The sequence below is a fragment of the Coregonus lavaretus genome, assembly GCF_964263955.1.
Source record: "Coregonus lavaretus genome assembly, chromosome: 1".
NCBI lineage: Eukaryota > Metazoa > Chordata > Actinopteri > Salmoniformes > Salmonidae > Coregonus > Coregonus lavaretus.
The window spans coordinates 59,534,448-59,552,092 of NC_139988.1; the positions used below are offsets into that span (position 1 = coordinate 59,534,448).

Sequence of the window (17,645 nt, forward strand, 5' to 3'; positions counted from 1 at the left end):
ATTCTCATGAAAATCTGTCGCCAATTGGATGTAAACCTAGCTAATGACAACAATAACAGTACTGTTTTCATTACATTTATGTTTTAATTTTTTTTATAAATCATGGAAATAACATCAATAACAACACCGCTTTCTTGCCAGCTTGTACACTAGCCATCCACTTCTCTTCAAGCCTCTGGGAAAGTTGTGCACAATGAGAAACAATGGTCTCTTTACTAACTACTAACAGCTAACCCCCCACCCCTTCTCCTGTCTATGTTGTAACAGTGGACATATGGTCTGTGGGGTGTATTCTGGCAGAAATGGTCCGCCACAAAATCCTGTTCCCAGGAAGGGACTGTATCCTTGGTGCTTTTGGCTGTGAATCGTCTCCTGCCGAAATAAACCAGTTTGCCTCCTCCATGGGGCCATTTCTCTTCAGTCTCTCAGTTTACGAGATGGACATTTATTTCACGTCCTGATTTCCTGCCTTTTCCTTCCCATGTGACAGAGGGCTCTGTGCCTGGAGACTGGCAGATGCTGCATGCCGCATCCATTTTCACTCTCATTCACCCAATTTACTTATTCATACTTTCCTTTTTCTCCTTCATTCACCAGATGTATCCCTCTTTCCATTTTCAGTTTCATGTGTCTGATTATTTGTGTTGTAAATTTTTTGTAATTCAGTCATATTCCTCTCTCATTTCCTTAATCTGTTCTTCATTTTTTCTCTCCATTGTGTTTGCATGTCATCCCTTCATTCATCGTGCAGTGGACGTGTGGTCAGTGGGCTGTATTGTGGCTGAGATGGTCAGAGGTAGTGTGTTGTTCCCAGGCACTGACCGTATCCTTTCCTCTTTTACAGTGTTATCATTTCACCATGTTTGTGTGTTTTTACCTTGTTTTTACCATCAACCACCGCCCCGTGAAGCACTCCTTTTGCACTCTACCCACTACAATACCCACCATATCCAAATACACCCATACTCCCATCCCCCCTGCCCATAACCACCTAAGCTTCTGCCAATACACAGAGATAGTTCTAGAAAACAGGAATAGTTCTGGAACAGTAGTTTTCTAACATAGTTATGTGTGTCTGTGGAGAAGGCTATGTCTGTGTGTAGTGTTTCCCTAACTCCCCCTGCTCAGACATTGACCAGTGGAACAAGGTGATAGAGCAGCTTGGGACTCCGCCCCAGGAGTTCCTGATGAAGCTCAACCAATCAGTGAGGACGTACGTAGAGAACAGGCCGTGTTACGCAGGATACAGCTTTGACAAACTCTTCCCTGACGTCCTCTTCCCTGCAGACTCAGAACACAACAAACTGAAAGGTACTGGAAATGGAGTGTGTGTGTTTGTGTGTGGGTAGGGTGTGTGTGTGGTGTGCGTGTGTGTGCGTGCTGGTATGAATTATATTATCTTTCCACTTCCAGCGAGCCAGGCCAGAGACCTGCTGTCTAAGATGTTGGTGATCGACTCGTCTAAGAGGATCTCGGTGGACGAGGCCCTGAAACACCCCTATATCAACGTGTGGTACGACCCAGCAGAAGTGGAGGCGGTAAGTGTTTAACACATGGTACAATCTATTGGAGGGGGAACTTGGAAATTGGACCAACACGGTTGACACTTTTAGTCAGAAGAGTGAACTATGGTTGATGGTTTGATGTAGGGATGAACCTTTCTTCCCTCTCTTCTCCCTTCTGCTCTTTTCCTCTCTTTCTTTTGCTTTTTTTCTCGTCTCAGCCCCCTCCGAAGATCACAGACAAGCAGCTGGATGAGCGAGAGCATACGGTGGAGGAGTGGAAAGGTTAAAGATGTTACTACAACTATCACTTTTCACTAGACATGGGTCACATACGTCTGCTAAATGGCATATTACATACAAACAGTGAGCTCCAAAAGTATTGGGACAGTGACATTTGTGTTGTTGTTTTGGCTCTGTACTGCAGCACTTTGGATTTGAAATGATACAATGACTATGCGGTTCAAGTGCAGACTGTCAGCTTTAATGTTAGGGTATTTTCATCCACATTGGGTGAACCGTTTAGAAATTACAGCACTTTGTGTACACCTACTGGGGAGCCAGGCCCACCCAATCAAATTGAGCAACCAAAACATATATATATACACATTTTTTGTTTTTAGCCAACCATCCCATGAAAGTGAATGTCATTCCAGTTTATCTGAATGTCATTCCAGTGCACTGCTTGCAATGAATTCTATCTGACGGGGTTTGCATGTTTAGGTAAAAATACAAATAATGTCCCGTTTGGAACACTGACCAGTAGAGAGCATAATTGTGTGTGTATATATTCCTTCCACCTCATGGCTTGGTTTTTGCTCTGACTTGCACTGTCAACTGTGGGACCTTATATAGACAGGTGTGTGCCTTTCAAAATCATGTCCAATCAATTGAATTTACCACAGGTGGACTCCAATCGAGTTGTAGAAACATCTCAAGGATGATCAATGGAAACAGGATGCACGAGCTCAATTTCGAGTCTCATAGCAAAGGGTCTGAATACTTACGTAAATAAGGTATTTCTGTTTTTTATTTTTTATACATTTGCACCAAAAAAACGGTTTTCGCTTCGTCATTATGGGGTATTGTGAGTAGATTGATGAGGATTTTATTTATTTAATCCATTTTAGAATAAGGCTGTAACGTAACAACATGTGGAAAAAGTCAAGGGGTCTGAATACACTGTATTATGCTCTCTACTTGTCAGTGTTCCAAACGGGATATTATTTGTATTTTTATCTAAACATGCAAACACCATCAGCTAGAATTCATAGCAGTGCAATGGAATGACATTCAGATGAACTGGAATGACATTCACTTTCATGGGATGGTTGGCCAAAAATAACTAACTAAAAGCCACACCCCCAATAAGCCACAAATATGACCGCATTGATGCATATGTCACTGTGCTTCTATGGCTGTATGCACCATGCCACTGCATACTTAATTTGTTCATTTAGCAAACAAGACAGCTCATAATCCAGTGCCTTTATCACAGTCAACACACCTATATTTCTTTGTTTAATTCGCTTTAAAAATGCAACATTTTCTCTCAGCCTATTGGCAAAATGTGTAGAATAGCATGAGATTAGCTATAAAACTGCACATTTTTCTCTTTGCTCCATTTCCTCTTTGCCCCAAACCGATTCTGTCACTTAGACCGCAGTCAACGAGCTGTATAGGACCATAAGCAAACAAGAAAATGCTCATCCGGAGGTGGTGCTCCTAGTGGCCGGTGATTTTAATGCAAGGAAACTGAAATCTGTTTGACCTAATTTCTACCAACATGTCAACTGTGCAACTAGAGACAAAACTCTAGATCACCTTTATTCCGCACACAGAAATGCATACAAAGCTCTCCCTCGCCCTCTATTTGGCAAATCTGACCATAACGCTATCCTCCTGATTCCTGCTTACAAGTAAAAACTCAAACTGGAAGTACCAGTTAAGTACTCAAAACAGGAAAACTCAAAACAGGAAGGTCTGATGAAGCGGATGCTAAGCTACAGGACTGTTTCGCTAACACAGACTGGAATATGTTCCGGGATTCATCCAATGGCATTGAGGAGTTAACCACATCAGTCACCGGCTTCATTAATAAGTGAATTGATGGTGTCGTCCCAACAGTGACCGTATGTACATATCCCAACCAGAAGCCATGGATTACAGGCAACATCCGCACTGAGCTAAAGGCTAGAGCTGCCGCTTTCAAGGAGCAGGACACTAATCAGGACGCTTAGAAGAAATCCTGCTACGACCTCTGACAAGCCATCAAACAGGCAAAGCATGAATACAGGACTAAGATCGAATCCTACTATGCCGGCTCTGATGCTCGTCGGATGTGGCAGGGCTTGCAAACTATCACGGATTACAAAGGGAGACCCAGCCGCGAGTTGCCCAGTGACGCAAGCCTCCAGACAAACTAAATTCCTTCAATGCTCGCTTCGAGGCAAGCAACACTGAACCATGCATGAGAGCACCAGCTGTTCCGGACGACTGTGTGATCACGCTCTCCGTAGCCGATGTGAGTAAGACCTTTAAACAGGTTAACATTCACAGATGGATTACCAGAACGCATACAGAGCATGCGCTGACCAGCTGACATTTTAACCTCCCTGACCCTGTCTGTAATATCTACATGTTACAAGCAGACCACCATAGTCTCTGTGCACAATAAGGCCAACGTAACCTGTCTAATTGACTATCGCCCTGTAGCACTCACATCTGTAGCCATGAAATGCTTTGAAAGGCTGGTCATGGCTCACATCAACAACATCATCCCAGACACCCTGGTCCCACTCCAATTCACATACCACCCCAACAGATCCACAGACGACACAATCTCTATTGCACTCCACACTGCCCTCTCCCACCTGGACAAGATTAACACCTACAGTTGAAGTCGGAAGTTTACATACACCTTAGCCAAATACATTTAAACTCAGTTTTTCACAATTCCTGACATTTAATCCTAGTAAAGATTCCCTCTCTTAGGTCAGTTAGGATCACCACTTTATTTTAAGAATGTGAAATGTCAGAATAATAGTAGAGAGAATTATTTATTTCAGCTTTTATTTCTTTCATCACATTCCCAGTGGGTCAGACGTTTACATACACTCAATTAGTGGTAGCATTGCCTTTAAATTGTTTAACTTGGGTCAAACATTTCGGGTAGCCTTCCACAAGCTTCCCACAATAAGTTGGGTGAATGTTGGCCCATTCCTCCTGACAGAGCTGGTGTAACTGAGTCAGGTTTGTAGGCCTCCTTGCTCGCACACGCTTTTTCAGTTCTGCCCACAAATATTCTATAGGATTGAGGTCAGGGTTTTGTGATGGCCACTCCAATACCTTGACTTTGTTGTCCTTAAGCCATTTTGCCACAACTTTGGAAGTATGCTTAAAGTCAAGATCCATTTGCGACCAAGCTTTAACTTCCTGACTGATGTCTTGAGATGTTGCTTCAATATATCCACATAATTTTCCTTTCTCATGATGCCATCTGTTTTGTGAAGTGCACCAGTCCCTCCTGCAGCAAAGCACCCCCACAGCATGATGCTGCCAACCCCTTGCTTCGCGGTTGTGATTGTGTTCTTCAGCTTGCAAGCCACCCACTTTTTCCTCCAAAAATAACGATGGTCATTATGGCCAAACAGTTATATTTTTGTTTCATCAGACCAGAGGACATTTCTCCAAAAAGTACGATCTTTGTCCCATGTGCAGTTGCAAACCGGTTTTGGAGCAATGGCTTCTTCCTTGCTGAGCGGCCTTTCAGGTTATGTTGATATAGGACTCGTTTTACTGTGGATATAGTTACTTTTGTACCAGCATCTTCACAAGGTCCTTTGCTGTTGTTCTGGGATTGATTTGCACTTTTCGTACCAAAGTACATTTATCTCTATGAGACAGAACACGTCTCCTTCCTGAGCGGTATGACGGCTGCGTGGTCCCATGGTGTTTATAGTTGCGTACTATTGTTTGTACAGATGAACGTGGTACCTTCAGTCATTTGGAAATTGCTCCCAAGGATGAACCAGACTTGTGGATGTCTACAATTCTTTTTCTGAGGTCTTGGCTGATTTCTTTTCATTTTCCCATGATGTCAAGCAAAGAGGCAATGAGTTTGAAGGTAGGCCTTGAAATACATCCACAGGTAGACCTCCAATTGACTCAAATGATGTCAATTAGCCTATCAGAAGCTTCTAAAGCCATGACATAATTTCCTGGAATTTTCCAAGCTGTTTAAAGGCACAGTCAACTTAGTGTATGTAAACTTCTGACCCACTGGAATTGTGATACAGTGATTTATAAGTGAAATAATCTGTCTGTAAACATTGTTGGAAAAATTACTTGTGTCATGCACAAAGTAGATGTCCTAACCGACTTGCCAAAACTATAGTTTGTTAACAAGAAATTTGTGGAGTGGTTGAAAAACAAGTTTTAATGACTCCAACCTAAGTGTATGTAAACTTCCGACTTCAACTGTATGTAAGAATGCTGTTCAACACCATAGTGCCTTCCGAGCTCATCACTAAGCTAAGGACCCTGGGACTGAACACCTCCCTCTGCAACTGGATCCTGGACTTCCTGATGGGCCGCCCCCAGGTGGTGAGGCTAGGCAACAACACATCCGCCACGCTGACCCTCAACACGGGGGCCCCTCAGGGGTGCGTGCTTAGTTCCCTCTTGTACTCGATTTTCAACCACAACTGCGTGGCCGCACATGACTCCAACACCATCATTAGGTTTGCTGACGACACGATGGTGGTAGGCCTGAGTACCGACGACGATGAAACAGCCTATAGGGAGGAGGTCAGAGACCTGACAGTGTGGTGCCAGGACACAGGAAACAGAGGGCCGAGCACGCCCCCATTGAAATCGACGGGTTGTAGTGGAGTGGGCCGAGACATTCTAGTTCCTTGGTGTCCACATCACTAAGGATCTATCATGGTCCACACACACCAACAAAGTCATGAAGAGGGCACGATAATGTCTCTTCCCCTTCAGGAGGCTGAAAAGTTTTGGCATGGGCCCTCAGATCCTCAAAAAGTTATACAGCTGCACCGTTGAGAGCCTCTTGACTGGCTACATCACCGCTTGGTATGGCAAAAAACATCACCACTGGGTTTTAAAATCCTAGGAAATATTATTTAATTGACACAAGCTGTCTCCAATCAACCATTCAATGTCTGGTTGTGCGTGAGTGTTTGGTGGGGGGATCGCCTAAACCAGGGGAGGCATAGCATATGAATCTTAATTGCACAAATGCTATTATTTGGTAGGGAATTTGTAGATCAGTGATTCTACTCCTCACTTTGCTCAAGCTGATCCTTTCACACAGACTCAATCCCTGATCATCGGAGGTTGTAAAAATGGGGCAATTAGGACAGATAAAAGGGAGAGACTATGAATCCAACCAGAAAACATTAACAATTCAAAATCACTGCGCCAATACCCCGCTGGAACGCTCTTTGCAGACAACAATATATTCTGCAAAACCTGCAATTTATCATTAGATTATAAGACCATAAATGGCTAGCCTATTTTCTTTGGCTATAGAAATAACAACCCAACAACTTCTCCAACTCTATTAAGACCGCAGTGTTTGGAGAGATATGCTTGTCCGCCTCCACAAAGGGTGCATAACAGCGTAGGTACTTGGAATTATATTCTGACACCGTTGAATAGTTCACTGCCTGTAAATACACTGTATCAGCCAGAAAAACTTTAACGTCGTCACCCAGCTCTCCTACAAAATATGAAGATCATATTGGTCTTGTGTGGCTGTGGATTCGTCCGTTATTTTGGAGATGCTTTCAGTTTTTTTTTTAACAAGACTGCTCCTCCGTTCATTACATATGTGTTAATGAATGCGCACATTTTAGGATTGAGCGTTTACATTTTTATTTCTATAGTGAAAATGCCTATTATTCCCATATAATGTTGATAACAGACAATTAATAAGTTAAATATTTATGTTGATAATGTCCTTAAGATAGGCTAATAATTTGGTGCATTAGGCTAAAGCTTAGAGAATAATTGTCAGCAAACATTTCATTTGAAGTCAATCCACATGGTTGTGAATTTATTTTGGACTAATTGGATTAATATGGGAGACGTTCATGGTATGCACACGTGACAATTAATTCACACATGGTGTGAGAAGGTGCTATATCGGCCTCTTGAGGTCAGATGATATAAATGGGGGGTCATTTTTTTTTTCTCCAAATATCATTGCCCTACTCATCACATACTGCCGCTACTGTTTATTATCTATCCTGTTGCCTAGTCACTTTATTCCTGGGTATATGTACATATCTCAAATCAAATCAAATCAAATTGTATTTGTCACATGCGCTGAATACAACAGGTGTAGTTGTACTGTGAAATGCTTACTTGCGAGCCCTTAACCAACAATGCAGTTCAAGAAATAGAGTTAAACAAATATTTACTAAATAAACAAAAGTAAAAAATTAAATAAAAAGTAACACAATAAAATAACAATAACAAGGCTATATACAGGGGGTACCGGTAGTCAATGTGTGGGGGTACAGTTTAGTCGAGGTAATTTGTACATGTAGGTAGGGGTATAGTGACTATGCATAGATAATAAACATCTACCTCAATTACCTCATACCCCTGCACATCGACTCGGTACTGGTACCCCGTGTATATACTGTAGCCAAGTTATCGTTACTCATTGTGTATTTATTATTACTTTTATTATTACGTGTTATTACTTTTCTATTTTTTCTCTATTTTCTTTCTCTCTGCATTGTAAGCAGTTCACTGTTAGTGTACACCTGTTGTTTACGAAGCATGTGACGAATAACATTTGATTTGATTTGATGGCAAAATGTGTAGAATTAAAGGAAATTAGCTGTGCTCAGGATCCAATAGGATGAGGTCATACTGATACTGACTCCCCAATGGGTGTTTATAATCTTTATCCTGTGGTGATTTCTGTATTTTGTTACTTGTCATGAGGGCAAATGTTATCAGACAAGTGACATGTAATCTTCTCTTTTTTCTCTCTCCTTCTTTCCTCCTCTCTCAACTGTCTCTTCTCCCTCCTTTGTTGTCTCTCTATCCTTGTCTCCTCTCTCTCTCTCTCTCTCTCTCTCTCTCTCTCTCTCTCTCTCTCTCTCTCTCTCTCTCTCTCTCTCTCTCTCTCTCTCTCTCTCTCTCTCTCTCTCTCTTTCTCTCTCTCTCCCTCTCTCTCTCTCTCTCTCTCTCTTTCTCTGTCTCTGTCTATTGCTCGCTGTATTCACCCTGTTGTAGACCTGATCTGGAAGGAGGTGTATGAGTGGGACGAGTGGACCAAGCAGAATGGCGTGATCAGAGGACAACCTCCTCTTTTAGGTTAGTTAGTTAACACTTTGTATTTTACTTATGTGAGCTGGTGTCTGCTGTTATTGTGTTATTGTTGACTAAATCTGTACATTTCATTCTGAAAAAAACATGGATTAAAACATTGTTTATGGTAAGAGACCTTACGAAAATTAATAAAATGCACCCCACTCCCCAACGTAAAACATATTTTCACATGACCCTCCCCTTGTACATGCTTTTCCCTTCCCCGTCATTGAATTAACTTGAAATAATATAATAATAATTGGGATTTCTTCTGATTTCATAGGCAAGCAAGCTTCACTTGGGAGAATACTAAAACCATTTCAACTCACCATTATTGGATCCCTGATGCTAGCTGGCTAAAGAAAGAAGGGGCTTTTTTGGGGGGCTAGTTATTAGACCATAGGCAATTTACTCGCCTCACTTCTGTTCAAACTTCTCATGTAAATCCTGGCTAAAATGGCAATTATTCAATGACTCGTGTGTCACATTCATGTTTTTGGAAATTGCATATCATGTCCATGTAGGCTAGCCTGCCACTGTAACTACAATGCTCTGGCAGTTGCGCTGAAAGGTTTAGGAGGCTACTGTCAGAATTTTCACGTCCATCCAATCAGCTCGTGTTGTGGGTGTGATTTTTTTAACAAAGATGCTTCAGGGAGTCAGAGATGCGCGACTGGCTCGCAGACTGGTCTGTGCTGAGTTTATTGATTACCCATCCCGTGTGTCACACCCTGGTTCTGGGACTCTATATGTTGAGCCAGGGTGTGTTCATTCTATGTGTTGTTGTTCTATGTCGGGAGTCTAGTTTTGTATTTCTGTGTTGGCCAGAGTGGTTCCCAATCAGAGGCAACGAGTGTCAGCTGTTGCTGGTTGTCTCTGATTGGGAGCCATATTTATACACGCTGTTTTCCCACAATAGTTGTGGGATCTTGTTCCAGTTGGTTTGTTCCTTTTGGGTTATTCCGTGTTGTTGTGTTTAAACCTTTGGACGTCACGGTATCGTTTATTGTTTTGTTCGAGTGTTTACTCTCTTTAAATAAAGTATGTTCGTTCATCACGCTGCGCCTTGGTCCACTCAGTCTAACGATCGTGACAGAAGATCCCACCATACCAGGACCAAGCAGCGTGTCCAGGAGCAGGCAGCCTGGACATGGGAGGAAGCGCCGGGAAAGGAGCTGGAGAGGTTGGCGATGGCCCAGGTGGGCAAAGTGTGGTCCTGGGAGGACATGCTCGGGGGCAAAGGGCCATGGGCTAAGGTGAAGGCCCTGGCTAGAGAGGAGCAACGGCGTCAACAGTGTCGTCATCGGACGGACGAGAGGCAACCCCAGAACATTTTTAGTGGGGGGCACACGGCATGGGCGACTGGGCAGCAGGAGGCTGCCACAGGGCGAATTGGGAGATTAGGAGAGGAGGCCACCGGGTTTGGGGGGCCAGAAGGCAAGTTGGCGGAGCCTGGATGGAGAGCAGATCCAACTCCCCGTACTCAGGCATGGCAGCATGAGACTGGTCAGATTCCGGGGTATGCGGAGCTGCGTACTGTGCCACGAGTGGTCCGGCATAGTCCGGTACGTCCTGTGCGAGCACCCCGCACGTGTCGTGCGAAGGTGGGCATGCAGCCAGGACGGAGTGTGCCGGCTCAGCGCTCGTGGCCTCCAGTGCCTCTCCTCGGTCCCGGATATCCTGCGCCAGTGTCACGTGCTGTTATGCCAGTACGGGTACACAGCCCTGTACGTCCTGTGCTGATGCCTCACACAGAGTGTGTGAAGGTAGGCATTCAGCCAGGACAGGTTGTGGCAGCTCTTCACTCCAGGCCTCCTATCCGTCTCCACAGCCCGGCCCGGCCTGTTCCTGTCCTTCGCACCAAGCCTACGGTGTGCGTCGCCCGCCCGGCCCGGCCTGTTCCTGCTCCTCGCACCAAGCCTACGGTGTGCGTCGCCAGTCCGGCCCGGCCTGTTCCTGCCCCTCGCACCAAGCCTACGGTGCGCGTCGCCAGCTCGGCCCGGCCTGTTCCTGCCCTTCGCACCAAGCCTACGGTGTGCGTCGCCAGCCCGGCCCGGCCTGTTCCTGCTCCTCGCACCAAGCCTACGGTGTGCGTCGCCAGCCCGGCCCGGCCTGTTCCTGCCACTCGCACCAAGCCTACGGTGTGCGTCGCCAGCCCGGCCCGGCCTGTTCCTGCTCCACGCACCAAGCCAGGGGTGCGAGTCGTCAGCCCGGTCCGGCCCGTTCCTGCTCTACGCACCAAGCCAGGGGTGCGCATCGTCAGCCCGGTCCGGCCCGTTCCTGCTCCACGCACCAAGCCAGGGGTGCGCATCGTCAGCCCGGTCCGGCCCGTTGCTGCTCCACGCACCAAGCCAGGGGTGCACATCGTCAGCCCGGTCCGGCCCGTTGCTGCTCCACGCACCAAGCCAGGGGTGCGCTTCGTCAGCCCGGTCCGGCCCGTTCCTGCTCCACGCACCAAGCCAGGGGTGCGTGTCGTCAGTCCGGCACAACCCGTGCCTGGGTCAGCTGCTCCACACCGGAGCTTAAGCAATCCGCTCCTACGATGTCCAGTCCAGCTCCAGCCAGCGGGGCCAGACCGGACCAGTGGCGCTACGGGGGGAGTATTGGAGGGTGGTGGGCGAGCCCGGAGCCGGAACCGCCTCCGAGGAGGAATGCCCACCCAGCCCTCCCCTGTTTGGTCTATGTTGAGGCGCGGTCGCAGTCCGCGCCTTTAGGGGGGGGTACTGTCACACCCTGGTTCTGGGACTCTATATGTTGAGCCAGGGTGTGTTCATTCTATGTGTTGTTGTTCTATGTCGGGAGTCTAGTTTTGTATTTCTGTGTTGGCCAGAGTGGTTCCCAATCAGAGGCAACGAGTGTCAGCTGTTGCTGGTTGTCTCTGATTGGGAGCCATATTTATACAGGCTGTTTTCCCACAATAGTTGTGGGATCTTGTTCCAGTTGGTTTGTTCCTTTTGGGTTATTCCGTGTTGTTGTGTTTAAACCTTTGGACGTCACGGTATCGTTTATTGTTTTGTTCGAGTGTTTACTCTCTTTAAATAAAGTATGTTCGTTCATCACGCTGCGCCTTGGTCCACTCAGTCTAACGATCGTGACACCGTGTGCAAAGGGGGGAAATATATATATTTTTGAATGCCATGGCCCGCCGGCCCGGTAGCAAGCCAGGGAAAAAACACACTACTCTCCCCTGTGCCCAATAAAAAACCACACAACCCCCCCAGAAAGCATTTTTTTTTTTAGAAAAGTCAATTTACTGAAGTAAATGTGGTGTGCTTGCTAGTCTTGAAGTATTTATGGTTGGGAAAGAGTAGTATAAGTGGTAGTGGTAGCAACGGCAGTAATAATAATATGCCATTTAGCAGACGCTTTTATCCAAAGCGACTTACAGTCATGCGTGCATACATTTTTGTGTATGGGTGGTCCCGGGGATTGAACCCACTACCTTTGCGTTACAAGCGCCGTGCTCTACCAGCTGAGCTACAGAGGACCACAAAAGTAATGGCAGTAGTAATGGTAGTATTAGTAATGGTAGTAATAGGGATTTCATATAGGCTATGTGTTAGTTATATTGACCTATTTTGGGGTGGTTTGTAGGTGTGACGTTATTATAGTGGGTTATAGTGGGCTAGTATAGTAGGCTATAGTGCGTTATAGGGGGGGGGAGTTATGTGTGTATCTCGCAGGTATGTGTGTGTGTTTGTCTGTTTGTATATGTGTGTGTTTGCGCATGCTAGTGCCTAGTACAGGTGTATCAGTCATCCTGTGTGTTTTTTGCAGCACAGGTGCAGCAGTGATCGACAGCTCCCCTCAGCACGCCTCGTCCTCCTCCTCCTCCTCGGCCAATGACGTATCCTCCATGTCGACTGACCCCAGTGACCCTAGTGAACCCACCATGACCTCTGACACGGACAGCAGCCTGGACAGCCACACCTCTCTGGGAGCACTGGCCTGCTGCAGATAACACACACACACACACACACTCAGCCCCAGCCCTACACCTCCTGTCATGGTATATAGTTTGAAACACTTAATGGGGCAATCTGCGATTGCTACATAATTATGTTTAAAATGTCAATGAATTATATATACCAATTGATTCTTGAAGAATAAAATATATAAATGCTTTTACTCCATTGTTTGTAAACAATGTAATTGTAAACAAACACTGTATAGCCTCAAAACATGGTTAAAATTATACTTTTGATACTGTATCATGGATGGTTAGTCCTTGCATCCATAGCTTTGTCTATGAATTTCAGAGCGGTTACATTTCTCTAGCCCCAACCCTAAGCTGTTTACCAAAAACAGTGGTGGGGTTACTGCTTTGTTGTTGTTTGATCTGCAGATTGCCCTTTTAAGTGTCCGTAGTAAAGAAAAACGTTTTAATTTTTTAACTGTACAGATTCTTTTAAATGCTATGTCCCCTATATCATGCATTGCCGATTGTGTACATGCTGTAAATTACTATATTTATTTATTTTCTTGTGTCAGCTTCTGTCCCTCCAAGCTGTGTATGTATATGCTGTAAATGATAGTGGTTCAAATCTCCCAGTGGATGGAACCCCCTTTCCCCTTTTCCCTATTAGAAAGTGTTTTCTTACAAACATATTTATTTTCTATTATACCATGGCATTGTTGAATACTAGTTTCTGATTGGCTTGAACGGCATTCTATTATTTCCCTATAACGCACCGTATATTTGCACGGTAGAATTCAATGGCTATAGTTAATTCTTACATGTTCTATGTTTGAGCTGCTTTTGAAAGCAGAAGTCGAATTGAAAACATTATTGGCATTGTTGAATTCGATTCTCATAATAGCAAGCTAGGACTGATGGTTTGGTTAGCTAAACTAGCAAGTCTGTTTTCTTGGTTACCAATGCAACTACTGTAGCTATCTAGTAAACTTGCTAGCTACTTCAGTGGATGTTGAACACATTTCTAGCGGTAAATGTTTTAAATTATAGCCATGGTATAAAAGGGATAATCAACTCGGGGCTCTATGCGTTCTCTGGAAAATAATGCAACTCTGTGGAAGGTTAGTTCCACTCTGCTAGTGTGTCGTGGAACACACCTTCCACGTCGTTCATTATTTTCCAGAGAACGCATAGCCCCTTGTTGATTATTCCTTACGTATTTAGCATTCATCTCTATTTATATGGATTCTAAAAACCATTGAACATATTTCAATGCCTTGTTACTGCCCACCCGTAGCTGTAGTGTTCTGTAGTCATGGCTACAAAATTCATTTCTGCACTAGAACATCTCTTTTGTTGTATTTATTTATTATTTGACTTGATTATAACGTTTCCAGGTGTTGGATCCGGAGAGAGCATTGTTATAGAATGTTAATGAACAGATAGGGGAGCATGGAGGGGGGCATTAAAGCACCTGGCCCAAATACCTTTGTCACTTTCCCATCTTTGTTGGTTTACTTCTTCCACAAGTTGCCCATCCCACTTGGCTCTAACCCTTCAATGTTTGCAGATCTGAAGGTATAAACACCTGTACAGGTCTGCAAACCTCAAAGGGTTGGGGCCAAGGGGAAGGGGCGAAGGCTGCTTATGTTTTATTGGTGGGAACAGGAGTCTTTCCTCAGGTCACATGATCAGGAAAAACTCCCAGCCCCATTGATTTGATTTAAGTGCTCTTACAGTTCAGGGATTCTTGAATGTCGGGAAAATCCTTGACCGGCAGAGAAACTTTATTTTTATACTTTATTTTGTTGCATTATTTGAGATTAAAAATTACATTTAGGGGAATTTTATAAGGGGAAAGATTTGCTTTTGGAATTTATGCTCTATGCCCAGAAATGCCCTTGCCCGGAGCGAAGGGTGCCAATTTCAAACTCTCCAAAAAAGTGTTTAAAATTAAAAAGACGGGCAATAATGAATATTAACTGAAAAGGGATCTTAGGTAGTTTCTTGCAATAGACCTATCTGACTTTAAAGAATATTTATCTCAAAACTGTGATTCCTAAAAAATTTGTCAGGAGATTTAGTGAACTCCGTCAGATTTGTCTACAATCATAACTTAATCAGGAATGGTCCGGGTCAGCTACACCTAATGGACCACTTCTTAATGTCCTCATTACATATAGTGCAACAAGACCACTCATGGTCTGCAAAGTTATCTACTTTTGATAGATTTAAACAAACAATATTGAAATCAAACTCCGTAAGATTTTTGTCTAACGTCAACTCCGTCAGAGTGCTGAAATATAAGATAGAATGGTTATATTTTTATTGGGAATTTTCAAATAAATCATTTTCTATATTTTACAAATGTTTGTATTGACATTTTATTTTTAGAGGCAAAAATGTGTCTGTTTTGTCAACTCCGTCAGTGGCTTGTCAACTCCGTCACTGATGGCTAAGATCAATATTTTGTCAATATTCTGAAAATATATATGTATCACTGTTCTGCAACATATGGTTAAACTATTGGCAATTTGTTGTGCTAGATCTAAGGGATAATGTTTGCTTTATAAATGTTGTTTTATATTCTGAATCTAGAAAAACATGCCAAAATGCTAACAAAATTTGCCCTGGAACATTATACAGTATAGCGCTATAAAATAAAACAAAAATAAGTTTAGATATTTGTATTACATATTTCTATAATCTACTGTTAGAATTAAACAATCAATGCTTTTAAACACTTGTTGGACAATAAATGTAAAAAATGAAATGCTTTTTATGGTGTCTTGACGGGGTTGACATACTGTAAATCCAGTTAGTTTCATTTTATGATTTTTTTGTTGTTGAATTATGAGGTTTTTCTTTACATTGTGTGATAGCTGATACTTTCAAGTTTTATTAGTCATATGTATGGGATACACATGGTATACACCGTCCAATGAAATGCTTACTTGCAGGTTTTTTCTCGACAATGCAACAACAATTAGAAATAATAAAAGATAAGAATACGAACATAAAGTAAATGGCTCAGTAGAATATAATAAACATTTGAGCATAAGTATAAAACAGGAAGGCACAATTTATAGTCCAATATTTACATGTGTTTTGGGGAATGGGGGATTAGGGGTCAAGTGTTTAAATTGTGAAGTATTTAGCAATCATAATAAGTCTGGTAGCAGCAGTTGTGATGTGTGTGTGTGTGTGTGTGTGTGTGTTTATCTGTGTGGGTGTGTGCATAAGTGAGTGCATGTGTGCTAAAATGCGGAGAGTCAATGAAGGTGGTCAGTCCAGTTCAAGTGTTCAGCAGTCAGCAGATTGCTTGTAGATAGAAACGGTCTCTGAGCCTGTTGATATCAGACATCATGCTCCGATACCATCTGCCCGACGGTACGGCAGTGAACAGCTCGTGGCTGGGGTGTGTGGGGTCCTTGATGATGATGATGATGCTGCAGGCCTTCCTCAGGCACCGTTTCGAGTAGATGTCCTGGATGGGTGGGAGCACGGTCCCAGTGATGTACTGGGCCGTCCTCACCACCCGCTGGAGGGCCTTGCGGTCGTGGATGGAGCAATTCCCATACCAGGCCTTAATGCAACCTGTCAGGACGGTCTTTGAAAATATATATTTCAAATGTTGTTAATATTAAGAAAAATATTTGTGAAAAGAAAGTTGAGATTGTCCCATCTCTTAAGAAAATCCCTGAGTTGTCTGTTTTTAACCCAACTATATTTCTCTCTGCTGTAGAGGCACTCAGTGTTTAGTTAGCGTTAGCGCCTCTCTCTGTGCCGTCTCTGTTAGAGAACTTGGTTTTTATTGACTACCTCACCTAGATGAGTTTCTGAATGACATAACAGTCCCCAGCATATGGTCTAAAAAAACAATGTGAAAGTTTTAGTTTTATTTATTTATTTGAACATGTACCTTTGTCAATGTTAGAAGACTGCTAGTATTGTATGTAATGTATATTTAATTCAAAAGTACTATGTCTAAACATTTATTTTTTATTTTTTGCAATGTGATTTGTAGACTATAGAGTAGGTAGTGAGTGGTTTATTTGGATGTTAGATGGATGTTCTCCAGGGGTTTTAAAAGATTTGCTGCCAGCCATGTTTTCCTTTTTCTAGATTCAAAGGTATTTGATGGCTCCTCGCCGTTCAATCCCTATAGGCCCTGTTTATGTTTGGACCTGGACCCCATCCCTGGCTGTGGTCAGGCCTATCGCACACCAGACACAAGGCTGCATTCAGGAGGGTACAACGTTATGGAACGTTTAAATAGATATGGAATCATCTCAGTTCTTATTAATGGAATCCACATAGAACGTTTCACCCTCTTGAACGCAATCCAGGTTTCGTGGTGTTTTCCACAAAGGCCGGTTGTATAAATGTTAGCCTTTTGATCTGGACAAGGCCTTACTACAGACCTAATGTACACACTGGAAACAGTCGGTCAATGTCAACCTGCAACTCCTGCAAATAAAGGGTTGAATTTGATTCTGTTTGAATTGTTTTTATTCTCAACGCATACTTCTTGTAAGGACATTAGTTTATAATGACAAATACTCAGAGGCTTTCACTAGAGTCTGGTCAGTTTTGGGACATGTACCTGATATCGCTATGATAAACAAGGCCCATTTCTTAAATCAGAAACAACAGTCACCAAAATGTTTTGTGATGTGGTGAAACCATGGCGTGGTAAAAGTAGTCTGTTTCAGAATAGTATTCAAGTACGGGAATAGAGATACATCATCTCTCTGACCAGAATGTTTAGAACACCTGAGTTCAGTAAGTATCACATTTAACCATTTAGAGGTCCATCTTTAAAGAGATCACTAACAGTCTAGCACACACAGAGGTGGTTTCCCAGACAAAGA

General features: G+C 43.4%; 1 protein-coding gene across 4 annotated transcripts in view; it reads left to right on the forward strand.

Annotated features, from left to right (window-relative positions):
• LOC311098931 (mitogen-activated protein kinase 8-like) overlaps positions 1–14,255 on the forward strand; it is a 29,346-nt gene extending 15,091 nt beyond the window's left edge. For 3 of the 4 annotated variants that reach the window (XM_084139483.1, XM_084139482.1, XM_084139481.1), the window contains 6 exons: positions 752–823; positions 1,129–1,311; positions 1,414–1,538; positions 1,724–1,787; positions 8,781–8,861; positions 12,638–14,255. In XM_084139483.1, coding sequence (XP_083995609.1) covers positions 752–823; positions 1,129–1,311; positions 1,414–1,538; positions 1,724–1,787; positions 8,781–8,861; positions 12,638–12,816 — 704 coding nt within the window. In that variant the 3' untranslated portion in view covers positions 12,817–14,255. Of the gene's footprint in view, positions 1–751; positions 824–1,128; positions 1,312–1,413; positions 1,539–1,723; positions 1,788–8,780; positions 8,862–12,632 lie in introns of all 4 variants that reach the window. The other variant, XM_084139484.1, reaches the window with a different exon arrangement.
• Positions 14,256–17,645: the final 3,390 nt, after the last annotated feature.